At 41.1% G+C, this 22777-nt stretch overlaps 1 protein-coding gene across 1 annotated transcript in view; it reads right to left on the bottom strand.

Moving 5' to 3' along the window:
• The window catches only part of cdh2 (cadherin 2, type 1, N-cadherin (neuronal)), a 76680-nt gene that overhangs the window by 31997 nt on the left and 21906 nt on the right, over nucleotides 1–22777 (bottom strand). The window contains exons 3-10 of the mRNA XM_056604533.1: nucleotides 14868–15085; nucleotides 11764–11943; nucleotides 11014–11169; nucleotides 9987–10131; nucleotides 9574–9746; nucleotides 3924–4061; nucleotides 3187–3372; nucleotides 2124–2377 (exon numbers count right to left, since the gene is read on the bottom strand). Of these exons, the coding sequence (XP_056460508.1) occupies nucleotides 2124–2377; nucleotides 3187–3372; nucleotides 3924–4061; nucleotides 9574–9746; nucleotides 9987–10131; nucleotides 11014–11169; nucleotides 11764–11943; nucleotides 14868–15085 (1450 nt within the window). The remainder of the gene's footprint in view (nucleotides 1–2123; nucleotides 2378–3186; nucleotides 3373–3923; nucleotides 4062–9573; nucleotides 9747–9986; nucleotides 10132–11013; nucleotides 11170–11763; nucleotides 11944–14867; nucleotides 15086–22777) is intronic.

The raw sequence follows: 22777 nt of genomic DNA, 5'->3' as shown, positions 1-22777 counted from the left end.
CTCCAATGTTATTCATAACCAATAAAACGTACAGGCAAGTGAAATAATCAATGACCTTCATATAGTGATCACATATCATTCATGATAGAACATTTGCTGCCCGACTTTAAAACAATTAAAAAAGACAACAATGGAAAGACCTTTTGAATCAATGGTTCTGAGCTTCTCCAGTATTTGCACAAGCTCACCACATTTAGTTGAAAAGAAGAATCTCTGATCAATGATTAGAGCCGCGTGGCATGTCCGCCATATACATCAAAGTCAGTCAGTCAATGGAAATTGAATTGCAGCCAAGTCTCTCTTGTTAAAGAGATGTCGAATATCATTAAGACCCACCAGTTTGGTCATAATGAGACTGAACATGTCTTTAACAAGGGAAATGTTCAATCTTATTAAGATTTAACACCTCTCTTGTTAAAGGGATACTTCACCGGCGGAGATATGAAGGTAATATGAGGTAAATAATTCTATGTATTATAAATGTGCAAAGAAAACCTTGAAATCAGTTCATCCTATCCTGAGAAAAGGCAAAAAGTGTCTCTCTGGCTCAAAAGTATGAAATCCTCCAACTACCACAGTGCATTGCGCTCGCTGCACCGGCCGCAAGTTTCCGTTTGGAGGGGGAAGGACCCATGGTCCTAGCGCGAATGTTAGCGCGAGCAAACTTTGTGTAAACATGTCCCTGTGTATCACGGGGACTAGTTTAGACTAGTTTAGACATTTGCTAATTACAGTCGCTCAGCATATCAAGTATTTGTACTTGATACTTAACCTTTTCTCCCCAGTTGACATAAGTGTTTATCTTATACAGTAGGCCTACCAAACTATAACAGCACTTGGGTTAGTAAACAAATCACAACACCCAACATGAATTTGAAGTTTTATTCATGAAAAAAGTTATTCACAAACAATTTCCAAAAAAAAATGTGTAGGGTGCGCTTGCTAGAGTCAAAATAGTCACAGCTCATCTTGAGCATCTATTGTCTCTTGGTAGCCACGGTTCTGCCCATCTTGTGCTGGGTAATTAGCTCTGATGGCCTGGACAACACAGGAAGCCGATACTGTCTAAGAAAGAAAGAGAACAACATTAGCAAAGCAAGATAAATTATGCCTTGAGTAACCTGTACAGCATTACACAGACTTCAAGCTAAAGTAACGTAGCCTATGCTCTGCCAATAAGATCGGCTATTTTCGGATAACTACATTGTCACGTTTCCCGGGACTCAAAACTATTGTAGCCAATGTGTTAGTAAAAAACAACAACACTTACTCTATGCTCAGACGTCTGTTTCTCCCTGCAGGCTTTCGCTGGCGTTTCCAGTTGACTTTCTGGGTCCGGAAATATGTATCCAATACCCAACTGCTCAGGTGAGGCGTAAAGCCTGGGTGAGAGGTTACAAACATGGCCCAGTCCTCACCAGATTCAGCCATTTATGCTAGAAGAAGCATCGCAGAAATTCGCTGCAGCACAGGGACTCTGTGTTAGTGTCTATAGGCGAACAGAGCAAACCGGCGTGCTCCGGCTCCTCGATCTCGGCAACAGGCAAGGCTTGTTCAGCTGCAGCCGCAGCAGCCTCCTACTCTATTTGTGTCAATTCCTCCTGGCTGTATTCTGGCTTGTACAAATAGCCCTGAATGTACGAATCTAACAATAGATTTCCAAAATCCACTTCGGTTGTTTCACATTGCAAATCAGTTCTCTAACTAAACGGTGAAGAAACATGGCAGACATTGTGATTAAATCTCGTACACAAGCTCCCGCCACCCCTCATTCCTTATTGGTGGGCTCACAAATTTGCGGAACAAGTTGCTTGTAGTCCTCGGCCCTTCTAGCAGGCAAGCAAAGTTTTACTGTGATGACATCAAACGAGTCATTTGATGTGAGAAAATTAGATCAGGAAAGCTGGGCCAAGGGAAGACTGGGATAGGAAAAAAACCTTTGTTTTATATTACAATAGCGATTTTATAATGATAGAACACCGGTTCTGAATCGTGAAGGATCCCTTTAAAGAGAGTTAAGGTTTCAATAAGACCAACCTGGTTGAAGAATATCTAATAAAGAATTACTCAAAATCAACCAGCTTCTGGAAGACGTTAGTCGGATCGGGGGGGGGGTTCCTTACCGGACGGTCTGCCTCATGTATCGATCAGGGTCCTGGGCGGTGAAGGTGGTGAGCAGAGAGCTGGCGGGGAGGCCCTCCTCCAGCTTAATGGACTTGGGGTCCGGGGAGAACTCTGGGCTCTCATTGACGTCGACCACGCGCACCGACACGGTGGAGGTGGACTGGCGAGGCAGGTGGATGCCGCGTGCCAGCTGGACTTCGTTCTCCGTCACCACCGTCAGCATGAAGGAGCGGCTGAGCTCATAGTCGATGGGCTGGAGACAGAGGGGAGGTGGTTGGGTTAATTTGTGTCTGGTCGGGGTCTCGTTCGAGCCTCACATGTATGCGTTCCTTTGCACTGGTCTTCCACTTCTATTATTTGGCCTCTGGTTATCAGCAGTTTCTTTGAGGATATTTAAATATATCCTCAATATCCCAATATATTCCATTTATACGTTAACCATTTTACATAATTTCTCTTCCCTTTTCTTCCCCTTGTTTTGGTTTTATGTTTTTGCATATTTTAACTGATAGGGGGTTATTTTAGATTTGCTTTATTTCATTATTATTATCTTTAATTCTAATTATTTATGCGTACGATTTTGCAAGATTTCCTTTGAATAATTCTACCCTCATTTAATCATGTACTTATTCCTGCATGGTCTTTCTGGCATTTTCTTGGTCAGCTATTCAAACGCATCACTCACTGAAACAGCCTCACTTTAATCCGTCATGCTCTGCCTCTGCTCTGCAATGTATTTTGAATGCAATGTCATTTATTCTAAATTGTTCTCATCAGAGCAAAGAAGGATTTTTAAAACAACTGCAACAAAGAGGATGGTTCAACGGAGACTGAGTTTCAAGTTGAGTTATTGCAGTGCACATTGACTGATATATCTTTCTCCAGATTAGGCCAGAAACCAGCCTGGAGGAAGGTCATGGTTAGGGTCAGGGTTACCTAAGGGTTACCTAACCCTTACCCTAGTCACAGGGTAATCTTGAGCCAGCATAATGGGAGAAGAGCTTTTTGACCCATCCTTGCCAAGCGTGTGTGTGTGTTTGCGGTAAAAACAGTGAAGCGCACCTTGACCACAGTGAGCAGGCCCTCGTTGCTGGTGGGGTCGGTGGGGATGGAGAAGCGTCCGGTGGGGTCTCCGGAGATGATCCGGTATGCTGCATTCCAGGCCGAAGTGTGGGGCTGGTCCTTGTCCGTCACCGTCAAGTTGGATACGATCACGTTGACCCGGTTCTCCTTAACATCGCCGAAAAACTGGCAGGACAAAACGGAGAGAGAGAGAGAGAGAGAGAGAGAGAGAGAGAGAGAGAGAGAGAGAGAGAGAGAGAGAGAGAGAGAGAGAGAGAGAGAGAGAGAGAGAGAGAGAGAGAGAGAGAGAGAGAGAGTAAATAAAAGATAAGGAGGGATAGACTTAAGCAACAATTTAAACAGTCAAGGTTTAAACTGCAATAAAACATTTTTCTGCAGTTTGGTGCAGAGGAGGGAAACATGGTTGGCAGAAGAGCTGGAACAACTTCTGAATCCATTAGTAGAACTTCTCCTTATTGATCAAAAATAGTTCTTGTTTTTTATTTGTGTTTATTAGTTATAATAAAATGGAACAATTCATTTACAGGGCAAGAAGAGGTGAAATTGGTTCAGGATGGTTCATTTGTCTTGTGCTTCTGTCTTCTTACAAGATCGCAAAAGTCTAAAGACAAAGCAAACTCAAAAGGAGGATAGGAAAATAGGAAAGGAAGGAGAAAGTACTGGGCTGTTCCTCCAATGAGTATCGGCTGGAGGGAAGTGGGAGGTCCCCAGCCTACCATGTCTGTGGTGAACTCTGGCGGGTTGTCGTTTACGTCCGTAATTCTGATCATGGCGGTGGCTGTGTTGGACAGGCCGTAGGTAGGGTTTCCCTCCATGTCTGTTGCCTGGATGATCAGAGTGTACTGTGGAACTTTCTGTAAAAAAAATCATAAATAAAAGAAAGAAAGAGAGCGACCATAAGGCTGGGATCAAATGCATAACAACATGTTAAGCCGTGATATGGAAAAGGTAGCATGAACAAAGAAATTAACAACGAAAAAAAAGGTTATCCGCAGTGATCGCGCCAGGGTTCATACGACGATTTACGTTTGGCGCACCTCTGAAATGTTGAAGCTCACGTCCACACCGATGAAAGTGCCAAACTGTGAGTATAATTAAAATGCCCGTTTGCAAACTGTTGCCGCATTTCTTAAATGCTGCATCAAGCCAAAAAAGGGCTTCAAACTAGCTTGTCTGGGATCTGTTTACAGACAACTCTAGTGGATGTAGAGGAGCCAGCATACGATCTAGAGTTTTACAATATGTACAGCTTGCTCTTGATGTAGCCCACACATAAAAACACACACAAGCTCTAATGTCTGTAGTCACGTAGAAAGAAATACATCTATTTATTTTGGCACCTGAAATGTACATTCTTCCATCTGTCTCTGTCACTCACCTCAGAAGAATACAATATTTTATTTATAGTATAGTATTTTATTCTGCATTTACCAAAATGCAATTTAATCCGTTCTAAGTCAAGCCTCTATGTAATTTTAATGATTCTGTTCATCGTGAACGTTTCGGCTTGTGGTCTGATTAGTGATCAAATGTGATGCTGCTTAGACTTTTTCTGTATTTTTCTACTGACATTTAAGGAAGATGAAAGGGACAGCAAATGCCTGTCTCCGGTCTTTCCATAAATTTGGAAGATGCAAATTTGTAGACTGACTTAGAAGGCTAAGCAGGGAATGTCATTCTGAACCCTTTCAAGTTTGGGGTGGTGAATTGATGATATGGGTCTAGCAGTCTAGCAGCCAAGATAGTTGCCAATACTAAAGTTTGATATGGAAAGTCCTTCAATGTTTCCTTTAGGTGTAGGTCATACATTTCATTGCTCCATTTGGCATTTTACAAAAATACAGACAAAAGACATCATCGTTTTTTTTTTCAGTAGCTATTAATTACATTATTTTACCAATTCAATCATGGCTGAAACAGGATTTTTTTTAAAAAACAAAATGCAGTGAAATGATTAAAAGTAGGTCTCGAAGTTAAGTTTTTTTACATGTTGATAATTAAAATGGCATTCTCTAAGATTTCCTTAAAAATCTTTTTTGGTAAAACAAATGGCGATAAGCACTGAATGTGTGTGATGGACCTGACTTCCCAGAGATCAAAACCAAGTCATCTGTATAACGTCATTTGGCAGTTGGATTGCTAGCCTCTCTTCGGAACAACTGTGCGCAGTTTGGGATTTTTTTTTGTTGCCACCCAGTTGGCCACGTCGAAATAATGCAAATGCAAGGGCTTTCATCACTCAGCCATAGACTCCTTTTTCATTGTGTTACCTCAGTAGGCGATAGATAACAGACATGTTCTAATGTTCAAACCTTTGAGATTATTACTTTCAAATAAACCAAAGAAATATGTCCATAAATCAACAAAAGTTTAGAAGATGCCACATAGGTATCTTATAATAGCATTTAGTCTTCGAAAGATATTCATCTTCCAAAGGTATTTTAAAGATAAACACACAGAGAGACAAACACACTGATCTACAAACAGAAACACTAGCACACAGAGACACAATCACACAGCGATACAATCACACAGAGATACAATCACACTGACACAAACAAACACAGACACAAACACAAACACAAACACACAGACACAAACAAACATACAGAAACACTAACACAAAGAGACAAAACAACAGAGACATAAACACAGAGACACAAACACAAAGAGACAATAACACATAGACACAAACACACAGAGACACAAGCTAACATGGAATTTAACACAAATAGACACAAACACACAGAGACACAAACACACAGATACATTAACACACAGTGACACTAACACAAAGTGACACAAACACACAGAGACACTAACACATATCGACACAAACACACTAACACAGACACTCACACACAGAGACACAAACATACAGAGCCACTAACACACTAACACACAGAGACACAATCACACAGAGACAAAAACACACAGAGACACAAACACACAAAGACACAATTACACAGAGACAATAACAGAGACACTAACACAAAGAGACACAGAGACACAACAGGCCTCGACATTAACGGTTGCCCGCTTGCCCGGGGCAACCAAAAGTCATATTTGGGCAAGTTGAGATTGATTTCTGGTTGCCCGAACGGGCAAGTGGATTTTGGGTGGATGTTAATATAAAGACTATTTATTCAAATATTTTTAGAAACTGCAGAACAACCTTTTTTGCTGCAAAATAACACAAAATATAAGTATTTGCAATTGATCAGCGCGCCGTCTTCTCTTCTCTCGGAAAGCGAGTTAACAGACATGCATCGCTTCAGTGCGAATATAGCCCCGCCTTCTGTCAGGTTAGCCAACAAAGCTAGCATCGCAAGTGCAGCGCCTCCGCGAACGGTTTAGGTAGAAGGAAAATGGAGGAGTGCAGTTTGGAAGTACTTTGGATTGAGGCAAATTACCAAGGAAAGTCATATGCAAGAACACGGTTTTGGGTTTCATAACTGTGCACATGCACAGCAATAGCGATCTTTTTCACGAAATTGGACCCTCACAAACTATATATTACATGAAAGCTGAGCCTCCACTTATTCCAACAGTCCAAACCATATCATTCTGTGTCTAAAACTCGCAAATAACAACTTAAGAAGAAACGTCCCCTCTTCTTTTAACAACCAAAAATGAAGTGTTACCTTTGTGATTTTTGTCCACAAAGTTGATTCTGGTCGAATAAAACCACCATAAACAGATAACCCAGTGTCTGGGCCAAATTTTGCAACTAAACATGGTATTTTCAATCAATGAATAAGAGAAGGTTTCTTAGGAAATAGGTAAATTGCCTTCAATCAGAAAACGTATTCTTCAGCGCAATCTAGTGGCCATATGTTTATTTGCGAGTGTTTGGCTTGGTGCATTCGAATATATTTGCCCTGAAATTTAAATAGAGGTGTCAAGTGTCAAAATTGTAAGATAACCTTTATTTGTGTCTCAGAGTAAGACATCGCTCCCAAATGATAACGACCAACTGATAATTATTTCAGGTGGAATTGTTATCTTCCACTTATGCTGTGTTCCATGGCTTTATTCACTTTAACCAAGTATCATCCCCATTGAATATTTCACTTGCACAACAATCTTTCTTTGGCACAAAGATGAAATTATCGCCCTAGCAGTTGTGGAGATATACTCTATTTACTTTGGGTATGTTCTTTCCTGAAAAAAACGTTTCCCCTGATATCGAAAATGCTATAGAATATCGATATTTTTCCAGGTATAGTGTCAAAGTTAGAAAATCCAGTATCGTGACTGACAACACTACTAGAAACGCGATTGTGATCATTCAGTTAGAGCTACCAGAAAAGTTAAAAAAGACATATCTTTGCTACTACCTCTGACATTTAGTCAAGTACATTTGCATGAAATCATGCAGGTCTACATATAACTTGGCGATAGCTTTAATAGGTTGCAACGGTGGACTGAAATCACTTCATGGCACGATGTGACCGCTCGATAAATAAGTAAACAAAGGGAAGTTTGTTATTTTTTAAGCACAACATGTGTGGAAGCTAACATTCAGCTTCAGTCTGAGCTAGGATGAGACCAAAACCAGGCCGCATGCCTGGCAAAAAGAGGCCTGTTCAAGATTCTGATTATAATTTGGGCAAGTGAACATCACATTCGGGCAAGTTGAACCTGACCTGTACTTGCCCGATGGGCAAGTGCTTTTGAAACCTTAATGTCAACCCCTGCACAAACACACAGAAACACTCACACAAAAATATACAAACACACAGACACCCTAACCCACACACAGACAGAGACAAAAACACACTAACACACTGGGCGTAACTTGCAATAAACCAATGAGAGTGCCATCTCCCATCCCCTTTAAGAGCCATGAGCGCATTTTAATCTGACAAGAAAATATTTTTACAGCACATTTGCAGTCTCCGATGAGACAGATGCATGACCACATGAATTTCAAACTTCAAATGGCTCAGTATGGCCAAATAATATGGCCTAATTCACACATGGAATAGCGTTTTCTTCCACTACTTCAGAAATACTCCTCAAAGAGTCCTCAAATAAATTTTGGCAAAGAAAACTTAACACACATATGTTATGCGGTAACTGTGGTTCTATTTAATGATATACGCAATACATTAACCAACATCGTTTCTTACCAGCATTGTATGCATTATCGTTATCGACTTTTTTTCCCAATATGCATGTGTCCCCCCGTTAGTATACATTGCCATGGACTGCGTTACGTGTTTAGTTTGCTTGTGTATAAACAGATGGACGCACACACACCCGCATTCATTAATTATTTTACACATACACAAACGCGCGCCCGCATTCATTCATTCTTTTTAACACTCACTCGCGGTAAAACAATGTTTGATCACGATCAAATACTCATCAATCCTAAAAGTAATGGGCTTTTACACGATGTCTGTGTCAAGAAAACATGTGTTTGCTGTACGGTGTTTGATGCATTGATTTAAAAGTACAACTTATTATCGCTGTATCAGCTGTTCTTTCCCAAATCATTTACCAAGAATGTGTGGCTAGGTAGATGAGAGAAGCAAAGGGTATGCGCGAGGTGCACAAGCAACATTAGGCATGCGCCCTTAAATTAGCATCTGAACAACGCGCCACTGACTTTAAACCAGGTATTTCCTGGTTTGTGGCGGAATTTGTTTCTGAAACTGCAAAATAGCACCAGGGAACGTTTGCGCCAGAACACGCCTCCTCCTTTCACCGAACCGCCTTGGGACGCAAGATCATTCCCTAATTTACCGACTCGTGGCGGTGGAGGGAAAAGAACGCTATTCGCCAGTTGCAAACTAGCAACGACACATGCGTCAGTGTAGAAAGTAAATTGCGCTGGATGCAAGATAGGGCCCAGAGACAGTAACACAGAGACACAATTACACAGAGACACTAACACACAAAGACACAATCACACAGAGACACCAACAAAGAGACACAGAGACACAATCACACAGAGACACTAACACACAGAGACACTAACACACAGAGACACTAACACACAAAGACACAATCTCACAGAGACACTAACACAAACACAAAGAGACACAGAGACACAGACACAAAATCACACAGAGACACTAACACACCAACACAGAGACACAATAACACAGAGAAACTAACACACAGAGACACAAACACACAGAGAAACGAACACACAAAGACACAATCACACAGAGACACTAACACACAAAGACAAAATCACACAGAGACACAAACACCATGAGACACAGAGACAAAATCACACAGAGACACTAACACACCAACACAGAGACACAACACCACAGAGACACTAACACACAGAGACACAAACACACAGGGACAATAACACACAGAGACACAGAGACACTAACAGCGTACCTCCCGATCGAGACCCGCTGCGACGGAGATGATGTCGCCCGTCTTGTTGTTGATGGTAAACATGTTGGAGGAGGGGCTTTCAGGATTCTGGGACAGGATCTTGTATCGCAGCATCCCGTTGGCCGTCTTGGGATCATCTTTGTCTATAGAAGTCACTGTCATCACAAATGACCCTGTGGGAGTGACACACACACACACACACACACACACACACACACTAATGTAAAAGATGAATAAAGTAAGACTAATGACTAGGTAAGATCAAGCTTTAGTGTTTGTGTGTGTGTGTCTTTGTGTGTCTATGTCTATGTGTGTGTGTGTGTGTGTGTGTGTGTGTGTGTGTGTGTGTGTGTGTGTGTGTGTGTGTGTGTGTGTGTGTGTGTGTGTGCGTGTTTGTGTGTCTATGCTATTACCAGGTTTGGATCCCTCCGGTACAGAGCCGTTAAATACGGTATGGGTGAACTCTGGTCTGTTATCATTCATGTCGATAACGTTGATGACGATGTCGATGGGGTTCTCCACCTGGTTCCCGTTTAGGTCCACCGCATGAGCTCTTAGCTACACACACACACACACACACACACACACACACACACACACACACACACACACACACACACACACACACACACACACACACACACACACACACACACACACACACACACAAAGCCATCCGGGTGCGTTCACATCATCATTAATATTTAGATTTCCTTTGAATTCAGTTAACATGTAATACTTTGTAATTCAGCTTTCTATTTCTCGCATGGTTTAAACCAAGCCATTGGCAAATTAGGATACCACACCGTTGTCCTCTGAAATATTTCAGACAACAGCAACAGCAAATATGCAATTCTCTCTATCTGCCCGTCCCTAGAATGGGGACACTAACTGCTATACCTTGCTTTGAGATAGACATAGCAGTCAATAATGGTTTCCTTGCATAGGCAGAGAATCCCAGGTCCGGTTCTTTGCTCCCCACATCTGCAGGGCCAGCCGCATGCTATCAGTTGTTGCGCCTCTAGTTTGTGCTAACCAGCCCACCGTCATGTTCAAAGCCCAACACAACGGGGCGTCTGTTCACAACCTGGCTTTTTACACTACTTCTGTGCCTCTTTTTGTTGAACGTGTTTCCTAAACATCATAGATCCTAGCCTCAGCGTCTAGCGTCTTGCCTCTGGCGCAGACGACTCCTTCTGAAACATGAATATTCATCAGACGTGAGCCCCAGCTGCGCCTGAGATTCGCACTGTGCTCTCCCCCCCTGCTGTTCCCAAGATCAAACAGGAGTTCCTCTCCTCGGGGTGTCTGCGAGACTGGGTCGGAAAAAGCAGCTCAAAATACGTCTGTTAAATCTGTATTTACTGTGTGGCTGAAAGACAGACAGATAGACAGAAAGACAGACAGGCAATGTTCCCTCATTGGGGGCTTGGGCCTCACATGGAAGTTGGCGATGTGCTCCCTGTCCAGGGGCTTGGTGACGGAGAGCTGGCCAGAGATGGGGCTGATGATGTAGATGCCCGTGGGGGGCTGGTCGGCCCCGGGGCCCGTCACGCTGTAGCGCAGGAGACGGTTATTGTCCCGGTCCGAACGGATCTGCGGCACAGACGGGTAAACGATACGATCATGTATTCCCCCCTTGCAACAGTGGGGGGAATACACCTCCCCCCCTCTCTCTTGCCGCTCTCCGCCCAGCGGAAGCCTCCGCCTCCAGGTGCCCTTCCCCGGGAGCGGAGAACGCCTGGGGTGGAGGTCAAGTGGAAGGAGTGAACAATGTGAAGGTGGACCTGGATGAGCTGAGATGGAGCGAGAGCAGTACTACATACTACAAAGTAAATCAACGGACACAATGTCAACACAAACACGTACCAATTGATGTGTGTGCAAAAGTAGTCAAAAGCCAAAGAAGACCAATCACACAGATTGTGATTGGTCACAATCTGTGACACTAACACTGTTTGTGTTAGTGTCTCTGTGTTTACAAGCGGGTTTACACAAACTAACATGTGATAGCAGGGCCATTATTATTACCATTATGTTTATTATACCATTATAAGTACTAGTGGCATGGCGTCAGTAGTACTTATTATCCCCCCACTTTGAGTTCCAAACAGTCTGCTCTCTTTGTGAAAGAGAAGCATGGCAAAAACAACTTGTGTGTTTAGCTTTAGTCACGGGGCTCTCTCTTACTCTGACAAGCTCCTCTGGGAACTGTCCCCGGGAGTTCTCCGGCACGTTGATGGGCGGGATCACCCAGTCCCTCTTCACTCGCCTCACCACAGAGCCGTCGCCCCCGACAACCTGGCTGTGCCACGGAAACACAATCTCAGGCACCCGCCGGAACCCGGTTGCATCACCTGCAGTCTTCACCTGCGAAACGGAGGAAATATGCTTTAGGGGAGGCAGTTGTGCATGCTTGCACACACACACAAAACCAAACACAAAAAAACGCACAATTGGTCTTAATCCAATTACATTTCCCCTCCGTAGAGATTGCTCTTGATGCAATAAATGAAAATGCAAACACATTCAACACGGTGTAATCCAGTCGTCCCTACTCACTCCCCTTTAAGGGTAAAGGCATGGAAAAGGGAAAATGTCCTCCTTTATATGTTGTTGTATTCCCTGATGAATACACAACATTTACTATTGGTATACACCAGTGTTTAATACTTTATTCTGATTCTGGCTTTTAACAGTTTCAAATCATTGGGCTACAAATCCAACATTAAACCAACGGTGAAATAAAACTATCCATCAGATGTTTCCTTGGCAATGCACAAACAATATGCTGAAATTTCAGCTGTTTGAGTTGATAAAAACGACTAACTCTTAAAAAATAATATCTCATCAATCTTGCTAAAAAAAGTATGGATTATCTGGCGCGTAGAGCGTGTACCATATAGGCTCAGTCCTAGAACGCATGGGTTTGAGTCCTGCCCGTGGTCATTTGCTGCATGTGCTCCACTCTATCTCCCATACCTCCCTCTCTATCTCACTCTATAATAAAGCATTAAAATGCAATAATAAATCTTTAAATAAAAAAATTATGCGTTATAAAGGAGAGTAACTAATATCTCATCAATGTTGGTAAAAAAACTTTACGTTATAGAGAGTAACTAATATCTCATCAATGTTGGTAAAAAAAATGATACAGTGTAGAGGCGAGTAACTAATATATCATCAATGCTGGTAAAAAACTTTACGTTATAGAGGAGAGTAACTAATGTCTCATCAATGTTGGTAAAAAAAATGATACAGTGTAGAGGCGAGTAACTAATATATCATCAATGCTGGTAAAAAACGATACGGTACAAAAGGGAGTTACTAATATCTCATCAATGTTGGGAAAAAAACGATACGGTATAGAGGAGAGTAACTAATATCTCATCAATGTTGGTAGAAAAAACGATACGTTATAGTGGAGAGTAACTAATATCTAATTAATGTTGGTAAAAACGATACGGTATAGAGGAAGGTAACTAATATCTCATCAATGCTGGTAAAAAACTATACGGTATGGAGAAGAGTAACTAAGATCTCATCAATGTTGGTAAACCACTCTTGGCTTCACTAACCACGTGGTCATTTTTTTTGTTCGACATGGTTGTACATTTGAACGAGACCCCAGTCTGTGTTTATTCCTTACTTTTGCTGGTGCCCAGCACACTGCCTTCTGACTAGGGTCAGCCATTTTATATTGTTCGAGTGATTTATTACTCCGGAATACTAAGTGTTGTGCAAGGGTTGTTGGGTATGTTAAGATTGTCCTTCACCTCACCCAATCTGACCAGGGCTGCACCACTTCAAAATCTTGTAGTGTGGGGGGGAACCTCGAGGACAGCCAGGTACGCAGTATATTTATTGTCAAGGGGGAAAGACAATAGCCAATTGGGAGCCAAGGCTACCGGTAATCACACAGGATCATGGCGGCAAAAGCGTGGTTAGTCTTGTAAAAAGACCAAGCCAGGAACTAGCCTTATTTCTCCTTACTAGATTGACCTGGACTCAAAATTCTTTCATCATATTAATCTCTAAAATCAGATGCATCTTTTTCACCCTGTTCTTCTGCTCTAAAATTTTTTACTTTTCACACAATTTCATAGAAAAGCCAAACGTCCACAATCTCAACCCATTTTGCCTATATGACCATTTTGTTATTGTATAACTACCATACGGCTATCATTAGGTGGATACCATTAACAGTGCACATTTTCAGTCCTGTACTCTTTTAAGAAAGCCCTTAATTATCTTGTGAAATGTGTGTTCTGAGTTTTCTTGATGTTGTGTGCTTATCAATCGACATTTTCACCATGTGAATGAGGCTTCATGCAGTGCAGGAATGTCAGTGGCTCAACGGGATAATGTGCTGCTGATCTGTTGAGAGTTTGATTCCTGTTTAGTGCATTATGAACAAGCTGAACATGACATTCTGTCATTGACACTCATTTAAGAAACACAACATTGAACAGCACCTGAAACATCAGGCAATCAATATTCCGGCTCTTTAGTATCCAAGAATCGGACTGCCAAGACATAGTATGGCATTAAGGGGAACTTCTTCGTTAACCATTTTTCTTTCATAATTAACTCTGTTATATTTATATTTCTTCCGTTAGTGTTCTTGACTACAAATGTTTAATTTCCCCAGAATTTCAAAGATTTTTCAGGTATATCCTTTGAAGAAAGCCCTTAATTCAGTTGAGAAATGTGTGCTTTGAGTTTTCTAGTTGTTGTGTGCTTATCAATAGACATTTTGACCATGTGAATGAGGCTGCAGTTCAGGTTTATAAGAGGAACATCTTTCCTTAAATATGACAATTATATGTCATATTTAAATATCTTTCATTAGTTTGTTCTTGACTTTTTATTTTGCTCGGACCCCGTTAATCGGCGCTTGCGGTTATATTTATAATTATAATAATAATAATAATAATAATTATTATTATTATTATTATTATTATTATTATTATTATTATTATTATTATTATAACAATTTTATTATTATATGTTACGATATCTTGTGCAAAGCTAGCATAGAATGGCCACTTTCATCGTGGTTTAGCTTAAGTCATGCTTTTAAACAGGAGATTGCAATTCCGACTTGCGAGAATCGGGACCTGGCTGTTGGGCAATGAAATCGGACAGTGGGCCTAATTGTTATCTTACATAGGCTTAACCATCAATATAATCCATTCCTCTTCATCGATTGTTTGAAAAATGGCCAATTGTGTACCCTGCAGTATTGGCCACAGCTACAATAGGGTTTGAAATATTCTTTCACATGACCTTACCTCTTTCGTTCCCTTTTCTTGCAAGATGAAATGCACGTGCATCTTCCACACCTGCTTGGACTGCGTGTCTCGGGCGTACACCACCAACGGAGTGGTCTCCTCATCGGACAGGTGGAGGTGGCGTGCAGCGTAGAGGACACCGTCCACACCGACCCTGAAGTGCGACTGGTCCTTTGCTTCAAATACCACCCTGCTCTGACCACAGTCCCTGAAGCTCACTGGAACAGACACAGAATAGAGGCAGTCAGGCATGACCTGTTCAATGGAAACACATCGGCTCCTTTCCAAAGATAGACTTATTTTGTTGCACTTTTAACAATAATTGCTATTCATCTCTGAACGCAAATGCTGTATAGGATACAGATATACTATTGTGTAAAACATTCAAGTGTGTGTGTAAACAATTGCAGCATACTGGAGAAGGACATTCAACGATATAGACATAACATAATGTTTAGAGAGGGATATGGAGTGCTTCAGGAGTCTGTGGCAGGCAAAGAATAATGTGTGAACAACCACTGACTGTTGTCAATGTGAGCCTGAGCCAGAGGTGCAGATTACCCCTTTTGTATGTGTTATGTGTTGCTATGTCTCTGAACTTACTATCTCGGTGGAAACTATCGCGAAATCTATGGGAATTAATACTCCCAAAATGTTCACTACATGTTTAACTAGCACACATTCATTGGCTGAAAATGGCTGTGTTCTCATAGGGAACATCCAGGCATTCACACAGGCACAGGCACACGCACACACACACACACACACACACACACACACAAACACAGACACACACACAAATACACAAACACAATATAATGTGGGGGAACTGGGGCAGAAAACACTGTGAGGGTGGGAGAGAGGATAAGGCGACTAAACACTAATCATGTGTAGCAGGAGCTAGTGCAACCATTAATAACAGCCAAGCTAGGATCAATAAACTCAGGGTTATCGGGAAGTCATCAATTCCCTCTTACAGAAGGACATTTTGTAGACTCATGGTTGAAAAGAAAACACGAACATGGGAACACAAAATGTTGCATAAAACAATTCAGAGAATACAAAGATTCTTGCTTGTACATAAATAAACTTTGCTGATTTGACCTTATTTATATGCATTCATCTATTTTCTGTTAACATATACATTCAGTGGAAATATGTTAATGAATTTGAATGCAATGGTATGTCGATAAATACATAATCTGTTTGGAGCATTTATTGATTTTCTATATAATTTTTTTTTTTTTTCATATATTGATTTTGTGTGTTTCCCCTCAACTACAGTACAAATGTCATAAGGTCTACTGATGCCCAATATTAGCATAATGCCATTATGCTAATGTATACAACGTTTTGTACTAAGTGCATTTAAATATGGACCTATTTCAATTGCTATCAATAGCATGTACAATTAATAGGTCCAACCATTAGTTATGTGAAAGCAAAACAAGTGAAGTATCTGTAATTACTTCACAACGGCGTAATGGAATGAACCGATGAATTTAATGGATAAGACCAGGCAGGCGTTTACAGTCAAGCTCTGAAGTAAACACAGTCAGAGATACAGTATGTGAGCCTGCAGAAATAAAACAATATTTGGCTACAACGTATTGGTGTTTAAGACCTACACCAACCGAACACAACCCTTGAAGTAGATTCTCTTATTGTAGACTTTAGACCTTTTCTTATTCTGTGTATATCACAATCAATGAATACATTGTTGCAAAGATTATAGGGGCTAATCTGCTGTTGGTCAACTAGTAGTGCAATGAGAAGACTGCAAGCTGTGATGATCAACACCATGTTCTTTATGCTAGAAAATAATAATGAAAAAATACATATTATTATTAACGCCAAACCATAGTTTCACTCTGCACTCAGTCAGACATGCGAGAATGAAGATGTAGGGCCGCCCAGAGTACATAACCCTTTGGCACACTCATAGCTTGCGCATGATATGTAACTCTTGCAAGCACACAAATGATGCACTTCTTTAAGCACACATGTTCTACTTGACACACGTCATGCAAAACTCTTGGGGGGGAGGGGGGTGCAGAAGTTGACGGCATGGCTGGAAGTTAAGTGTGCAAGAGAACTCAGTTAGCGTAAGAGACCACTCAGTGTCTCCTGAAGTCGTTGTGAAAGAAAGCCTTTTAATCATTGGTTATATTATGATCAAATATATTTAATGTTAATATATTGTCTATATATTCGTTTACTGTTAATAAATGTATCAACTAAAGTCTGTATCAGACAAGACCCTCTACAGTTAAGTAAGCCGCGAGTAGCGACCCTTGGATTTTTCAACTGTTTCAACTGTTTATAAGAACAAACACGTTTGGAGGAAACATTAAGTACTTATATCTAAATAAAGTAAATAAACACTCATTCATTTATTTCTAAATATAATAGATGATATTTTTTTCTGTAGCCTATTTAAGAAGAAGAATAAATCCTTATACCTTAAAAATGTTACTAATGGAATACTTACAACCCCTAATTTAAATATGGGGACATTGTGTGTGTAATTTTAAAGAATACAGGCAATTGTAGCAACAATATTGAAAATATGATGACATATAGACTCAATCCGGATTTTGGCGAGGGGTCACACTTCCAACATAATAGTCCTATTGTTTCCGCGGCTCATTTAACTCCAGTGTCTTGTCTGATACGGACAATACTTAATCCATAGGTCTATCTTCCAGGAACTATCCTAAACAACCTCCCATACAGGCATCACATTAAGTAGGTTGTCACGTCATGCATCCGTATGTTGATCCACAAAAGTTTCAGGTCTTACGGCCCCCCGCCCCCCCTACATGCACAGACAAAACAGGACTCAAGCAGTGGGTATTTGACTCAGCCACAAGGCTTAACTTGATTGAACAGTGCTGCTGCCCAAAGGCTCTGCGTTTTGCGTGTTCAAAGTAAACACAACATCTCGTTTACTTTTCTTCAATGAGAAAAGTAATATTTGTTGAGAACACATAATCATTGTAACTGCAAATCTGATGATTACCTCTCCAGACTGTTAGCCTAAATTATCTTCAGTCCTTGATGATTTAATGTTTTCCATCTGTAAACTGTTTGTCAATAATGTGCTATCCTTGAGGACTGTAAAAGATTCTTGTGGTCGGCCGTTAAATAGTGCATACAAGTTCTCTGTTCAGGGCAGAGATGGAGAGTTAAATGCGAAACATTCCTGTGGTTCGGTTGTTGTCTCGATTGTCAAAGTGCGTTGATGAAACACAAGCAAATGCTAGCCTATAGGCTGCCTATAAGCAGACATATTAGCCAGCAGCAGACACGTAAAAACAAGATTAACACATCTTTGAGAGGTAACCAATGACAAAACCAATGCTACAGCAGGACTGGAACGGGACAGCAGGCCGATGATGGCTCATGAACAGCCACACTCGTGGAGACATGAAAACAACCATATGTTCTCTCGCTTGAGTTGAAAGTGAGGATGGTTGAAACCTTGAAATTGCACGCCATTATTTTTCTTCATAGATTTCTTGCGTTGCCATCGGCCGTTGGCGAACACATTATGCTATTGGTGTTCAGTTAGTTTATTTTTACCAAAAACTCAGCCAATCTACATGTGTAATGAGATCACAACCGGTAATCATTTGATTACATCACCCAAAAAAAGGGGTTCTAATGTCATATATTTCACAAGTATTAGAAATGATTCTGGAAAAGGCCACCTCTCCATTAACAATACTCATTCGCTCTCATTTCAAATTCATAATCATATTTTATAATCATATCCAATATGAAACGTAACATTCGGCTTTTGACATTCAATCTTTTTCAGCCCACACTGCCATACACACACACACACACACACACACACACACACACACACACACACACACACACACACACACACACACACACACACACACACACACACACACACACACACACACACACATCTCCTTTCTTGGTCCCATCTTTCTGCACCATCTCTTACTTTTGCTCAAAATTGGCTTTAATATCCTGCTGTTTTTCTCCGATGTTTGGCACATGATCCTGGCTCACAGACTTGGAACTCCTCTATGCAGACCTCCCCTGATATGAGGCCAGGGCTAGGATAATGTCATGTGATAGGGAGCATTCTCAACAGTTATGCTGTATGCTTCCAAGCATTGGCGCAGTACACAAAAGAAGAAGTACTGTCTCCACTCCTTAGAAATCTCAGCAAAACAAAGAATGTATAATATGTATCTGGCTAGTAATATCTCAGACATCAAACTTAAATACTGCCAGTAGTCTGAGTTTATGCCAAAAATATTTTATGTATTACCCCGTCTTGAACGCATTCCACCGTTGCTTAAGCTGGTCAGGTAATATTGGAGAGTCTTGTAAATGTAGTGGACAACGGTAGATGTCAATCAAGCTTTATGAGCGTAGAAAAACCGAACATAGAAATGAAAGCCATGGTAATGTCAAAGAGCTGTGCTAAAGGAAGAATGATTAATGAATACTAATGATAATATGGATAGGCAGCATGGGAAATACTATGATTTTATTTAACAGAAATATTCCTTCTTTACTTTCTGTATTAATATATATTTTAACACATTTGCCATAGATACCAATCCTTAATTTGACCATTATAATTTTTGTAGTTTTATGTACTAATAGGATATCACGTTCACTACTCCATCAAAATACATCAGACCTACTTCCAAATAATTTCGCCTATATTCCATATGTAAATGCATTGGAACGTAATAAACAAAGCACACCATTCAATTCCAATGTTTAAGAATAACCTTATATTGGAAATCAGTTCTGGGAAACCATTCTGCCCTCTAGACTTGTCACAGGTGATACACAAGAGACACTATTTAGGGCTGCCAACTGACAAGCTGAATATCAATAAGGCTCGATCTATCATTCTCACCACACTGTATTAAATTGAAGAGAGACAGCGAGAGAGACTGACACACACACACGCACTCCCACACACACACACACACACACACACACACACACACACACGAAGACAGAGACAGAGAGCAAAAGAGAGAGAGAGAGAGAGAGAGAGAGAGAGAGAGAGAGAGAGAGAGAGAGAGAGAGAGAGAGAGAGAGAGAGAGAGAGGGGTGTGATAGGACAGAGGAATCACTGCCAACATGAGATATATAAAGTGAGACTCTGAAAGCCCATAGGGACTTGTGTGTGTGTGCATGTGTATGTGTGTGTGTGTGCGTGTGTGTGCGTATGCATGTTTACATATGAGAGCACACACAAGCACACACTTGTGCTCGCAAAAACACACACACACACACACACACACACACACACACACACACACACACACACACACACACACACACACACACACACACACACACACACACACACACACAGAGGAGCAGGAGGAGGACCTTAATCAAACGTTTTTTAGAGCTGATATTTGTACCAGGCTTTAATGTACAGCGTATGTTGATCTTAAATAAATGGTGAATTTTGTTATAACACTGCTATGCACATATTTGTCCTTGTGTTAGGTTAAAAAACTGCAGCAGATGTTTAAGACCACAGCTCCCAGCTACAGTTAACCTATAGTCAGGTTTACTGTAGTCACTATAATCAGGAGCCCGATTAGGCTCTGATAGGGCCCCCACCCAAACAGGGATTTGTCCTCTCATTAGTTGTACGGCCTCATTAACAAAAAAGCAGCAACAACAACATGTCTGAGATGGCCAATCATTGAACACTTACATCTGACATCAGATCTCGTTCATGGGACACATGACACAAATTTGGAGGATAAGTGCATAGTTTATCACAAAGGATGGCTTCCTTGGGTCAGCCGATGTTAACGCTGAATTTCATACATTGTATTTTGCAGGTGACTTCGGCGTTCAAAATAATTAAGATGACATTTTATCGTTGAATATTTAATTTAGAATTTCTTTACATTGATGATTTATTGAAGATTTTAAGAGTTAAATTCAGAATCAGAATCAACGCTGGGAATCCGTCCTTTTATCACAAAGGATTTTTTGATGATATAGGTTGCAGAGTTATGACGTTAAAACCAATACGTGACATGTCATGAGGGGAGCTGGACGTGGCTGAGCTTGAGGAGGGATTGCACATATATTATGTTCTATGAATACATTAAGACATGTGGAATTATGGCGGTGCTATTGTGACAAGGGCTCATATTTAATCGTGTAAGAGCTACTGTGTGGCCCTTCCCCAGGGAGCAGCTGTGTTGATCCAACAGGAAGAACAACGACGTCCCACTTTCAATGGAATGGATGGATGCATGGGATACACACACACAGCCTGATGCAAACCCTCGCAGACACATCCTGATGTAAACACGTGCACTTAGCGACAAACACAGACACACACATCATGAATCAAACACATGCAAGTGCAGACACCCCCCCCACACACACACACACCCTTCCAGATGCAGAACGTTATGCAATGAATGTCTTTGATTGGTTCAAATGAGTGCCCCCATATGATGCCTCTGTTCATAAAACTGCATGATGTGTGCATTTCACAAATGAGAAAGGAAGTGAATACTAGAATGTGATAACTTGCAAGGAAAGAGTTCCGTGTTTGTGTTTGCATATTTTGCATGTCTTGATTTGTTTGTTTGTGTGCGTCTGTACAATGAACGACATAAGCCAAGACAAGCACAGTCTATATGCAATGAAATTAAAACAAAGAATGGAAGACAATAGAAATGCCTTCGTTCCTCAAAATAATCACAGCTGTTCTTTGAAGCTTCAGCAATCTTCCCGCGGGAAAGAGTGTCGATGTGTATCTGTTTGTATGAGACATTGTGACAGCCGAGCCTTACTTCATGAAGTCTGTTTAGGGGCTCAGTCAAAGGCAAAATTCTTATTTCCACTTTCTACGCAGGTGTCTGAATGTATAAAATAAAATCCCACGGCGGTGAGAAGGAGCGTACTGGTTTGCATCTGTCACACTACCGCTTTCCCTGCAGGATTCCCATTATATATATTGGGAATCCTGCAGGGAATCCGCCACCCGTGGCTTTGTATACATACAAAACCACGGGCGGCGATGATGTTGTAGTGCGATGTTGCGAGTTTGCGAAAAGGATGATAAAAGTGTGAATTTGGGTGACAATTTATTTAGGTTATTTAGGTCTACGTGTTGCTCAAACGTAATCTGTAGTTTAAAAAAAACTTCACTATGATGACATAATCATAAATAAGTTAGGTGTTTAGTGACTTCAGCTGACAATTGCATTGTATTGCAGTAATGCACTTCTTGGCCTCGCGCATGAAATCAGACCAATGTTCGGCTCAGAACTAACGGTTACGCTGCTCCGGTTACTTCTGCCATTCAACTTGTTTCATTTAGTTGGTCAAGCCAGAGCGTAGACTTCCAAATAATACCAGTTTTTTTCTGTAAATTTGATCTAACCATTATTTTAAGCGCACCGGTTAGCAAAAATTGCGCTTCTTCTTCTTCCAATGCTTCATAAAATCTTCTGCCATTCCTCCTCACCACTCAACAAAATGCTAACCCTCTATATGCATACCAGGCAATTGGGGGGTGTAAGAAGCCATTTATGCTAGTTTGTGGGCATGGTCAGAAAACTCCTAGCCTGGCACCGCCCACCTACCTACTTCCGCTCAATTTTCATTTCACTTCAGTACTAGGTCTGGGTCTGCTTAATGTAAATGCGTTCAATGTAAACCAGATTTCTGGCGGTCTAATCAGCGAACAGAGGGAGTGGCTGAGAACGATGACGTCTAGGTCGCGTGCCAGTTTCAGTTGTAGTCAGAGGAAGACAATACGAGAGAAGCTATTCGGTCTGTTGTGGCATCGGTGCCGAAAATCGATCAATTAAAGCCGGAGCAAGAACAAGCTTTGCAGAGTTTTGTTGGTGGCAATG

The sequence above is a fragment of the Gadus chalcogrammus genome, chromosome 12, assembly GCF_026213295.1.
Source record: "Gadus chalcogrammus isolate NIFS_2021 chromosome 12, NIFS_Gcha_1.0, whole genome shotgun sequence".
NCBI lineage: Eukaryota > Metazoa > Chordata > Actinopteri > Gadiformes > Gadidae > Gadus > Gadus chalcogrammus.
This window is presented reverse-complemented; position numbering and strand designations above follow the sequence as displayed.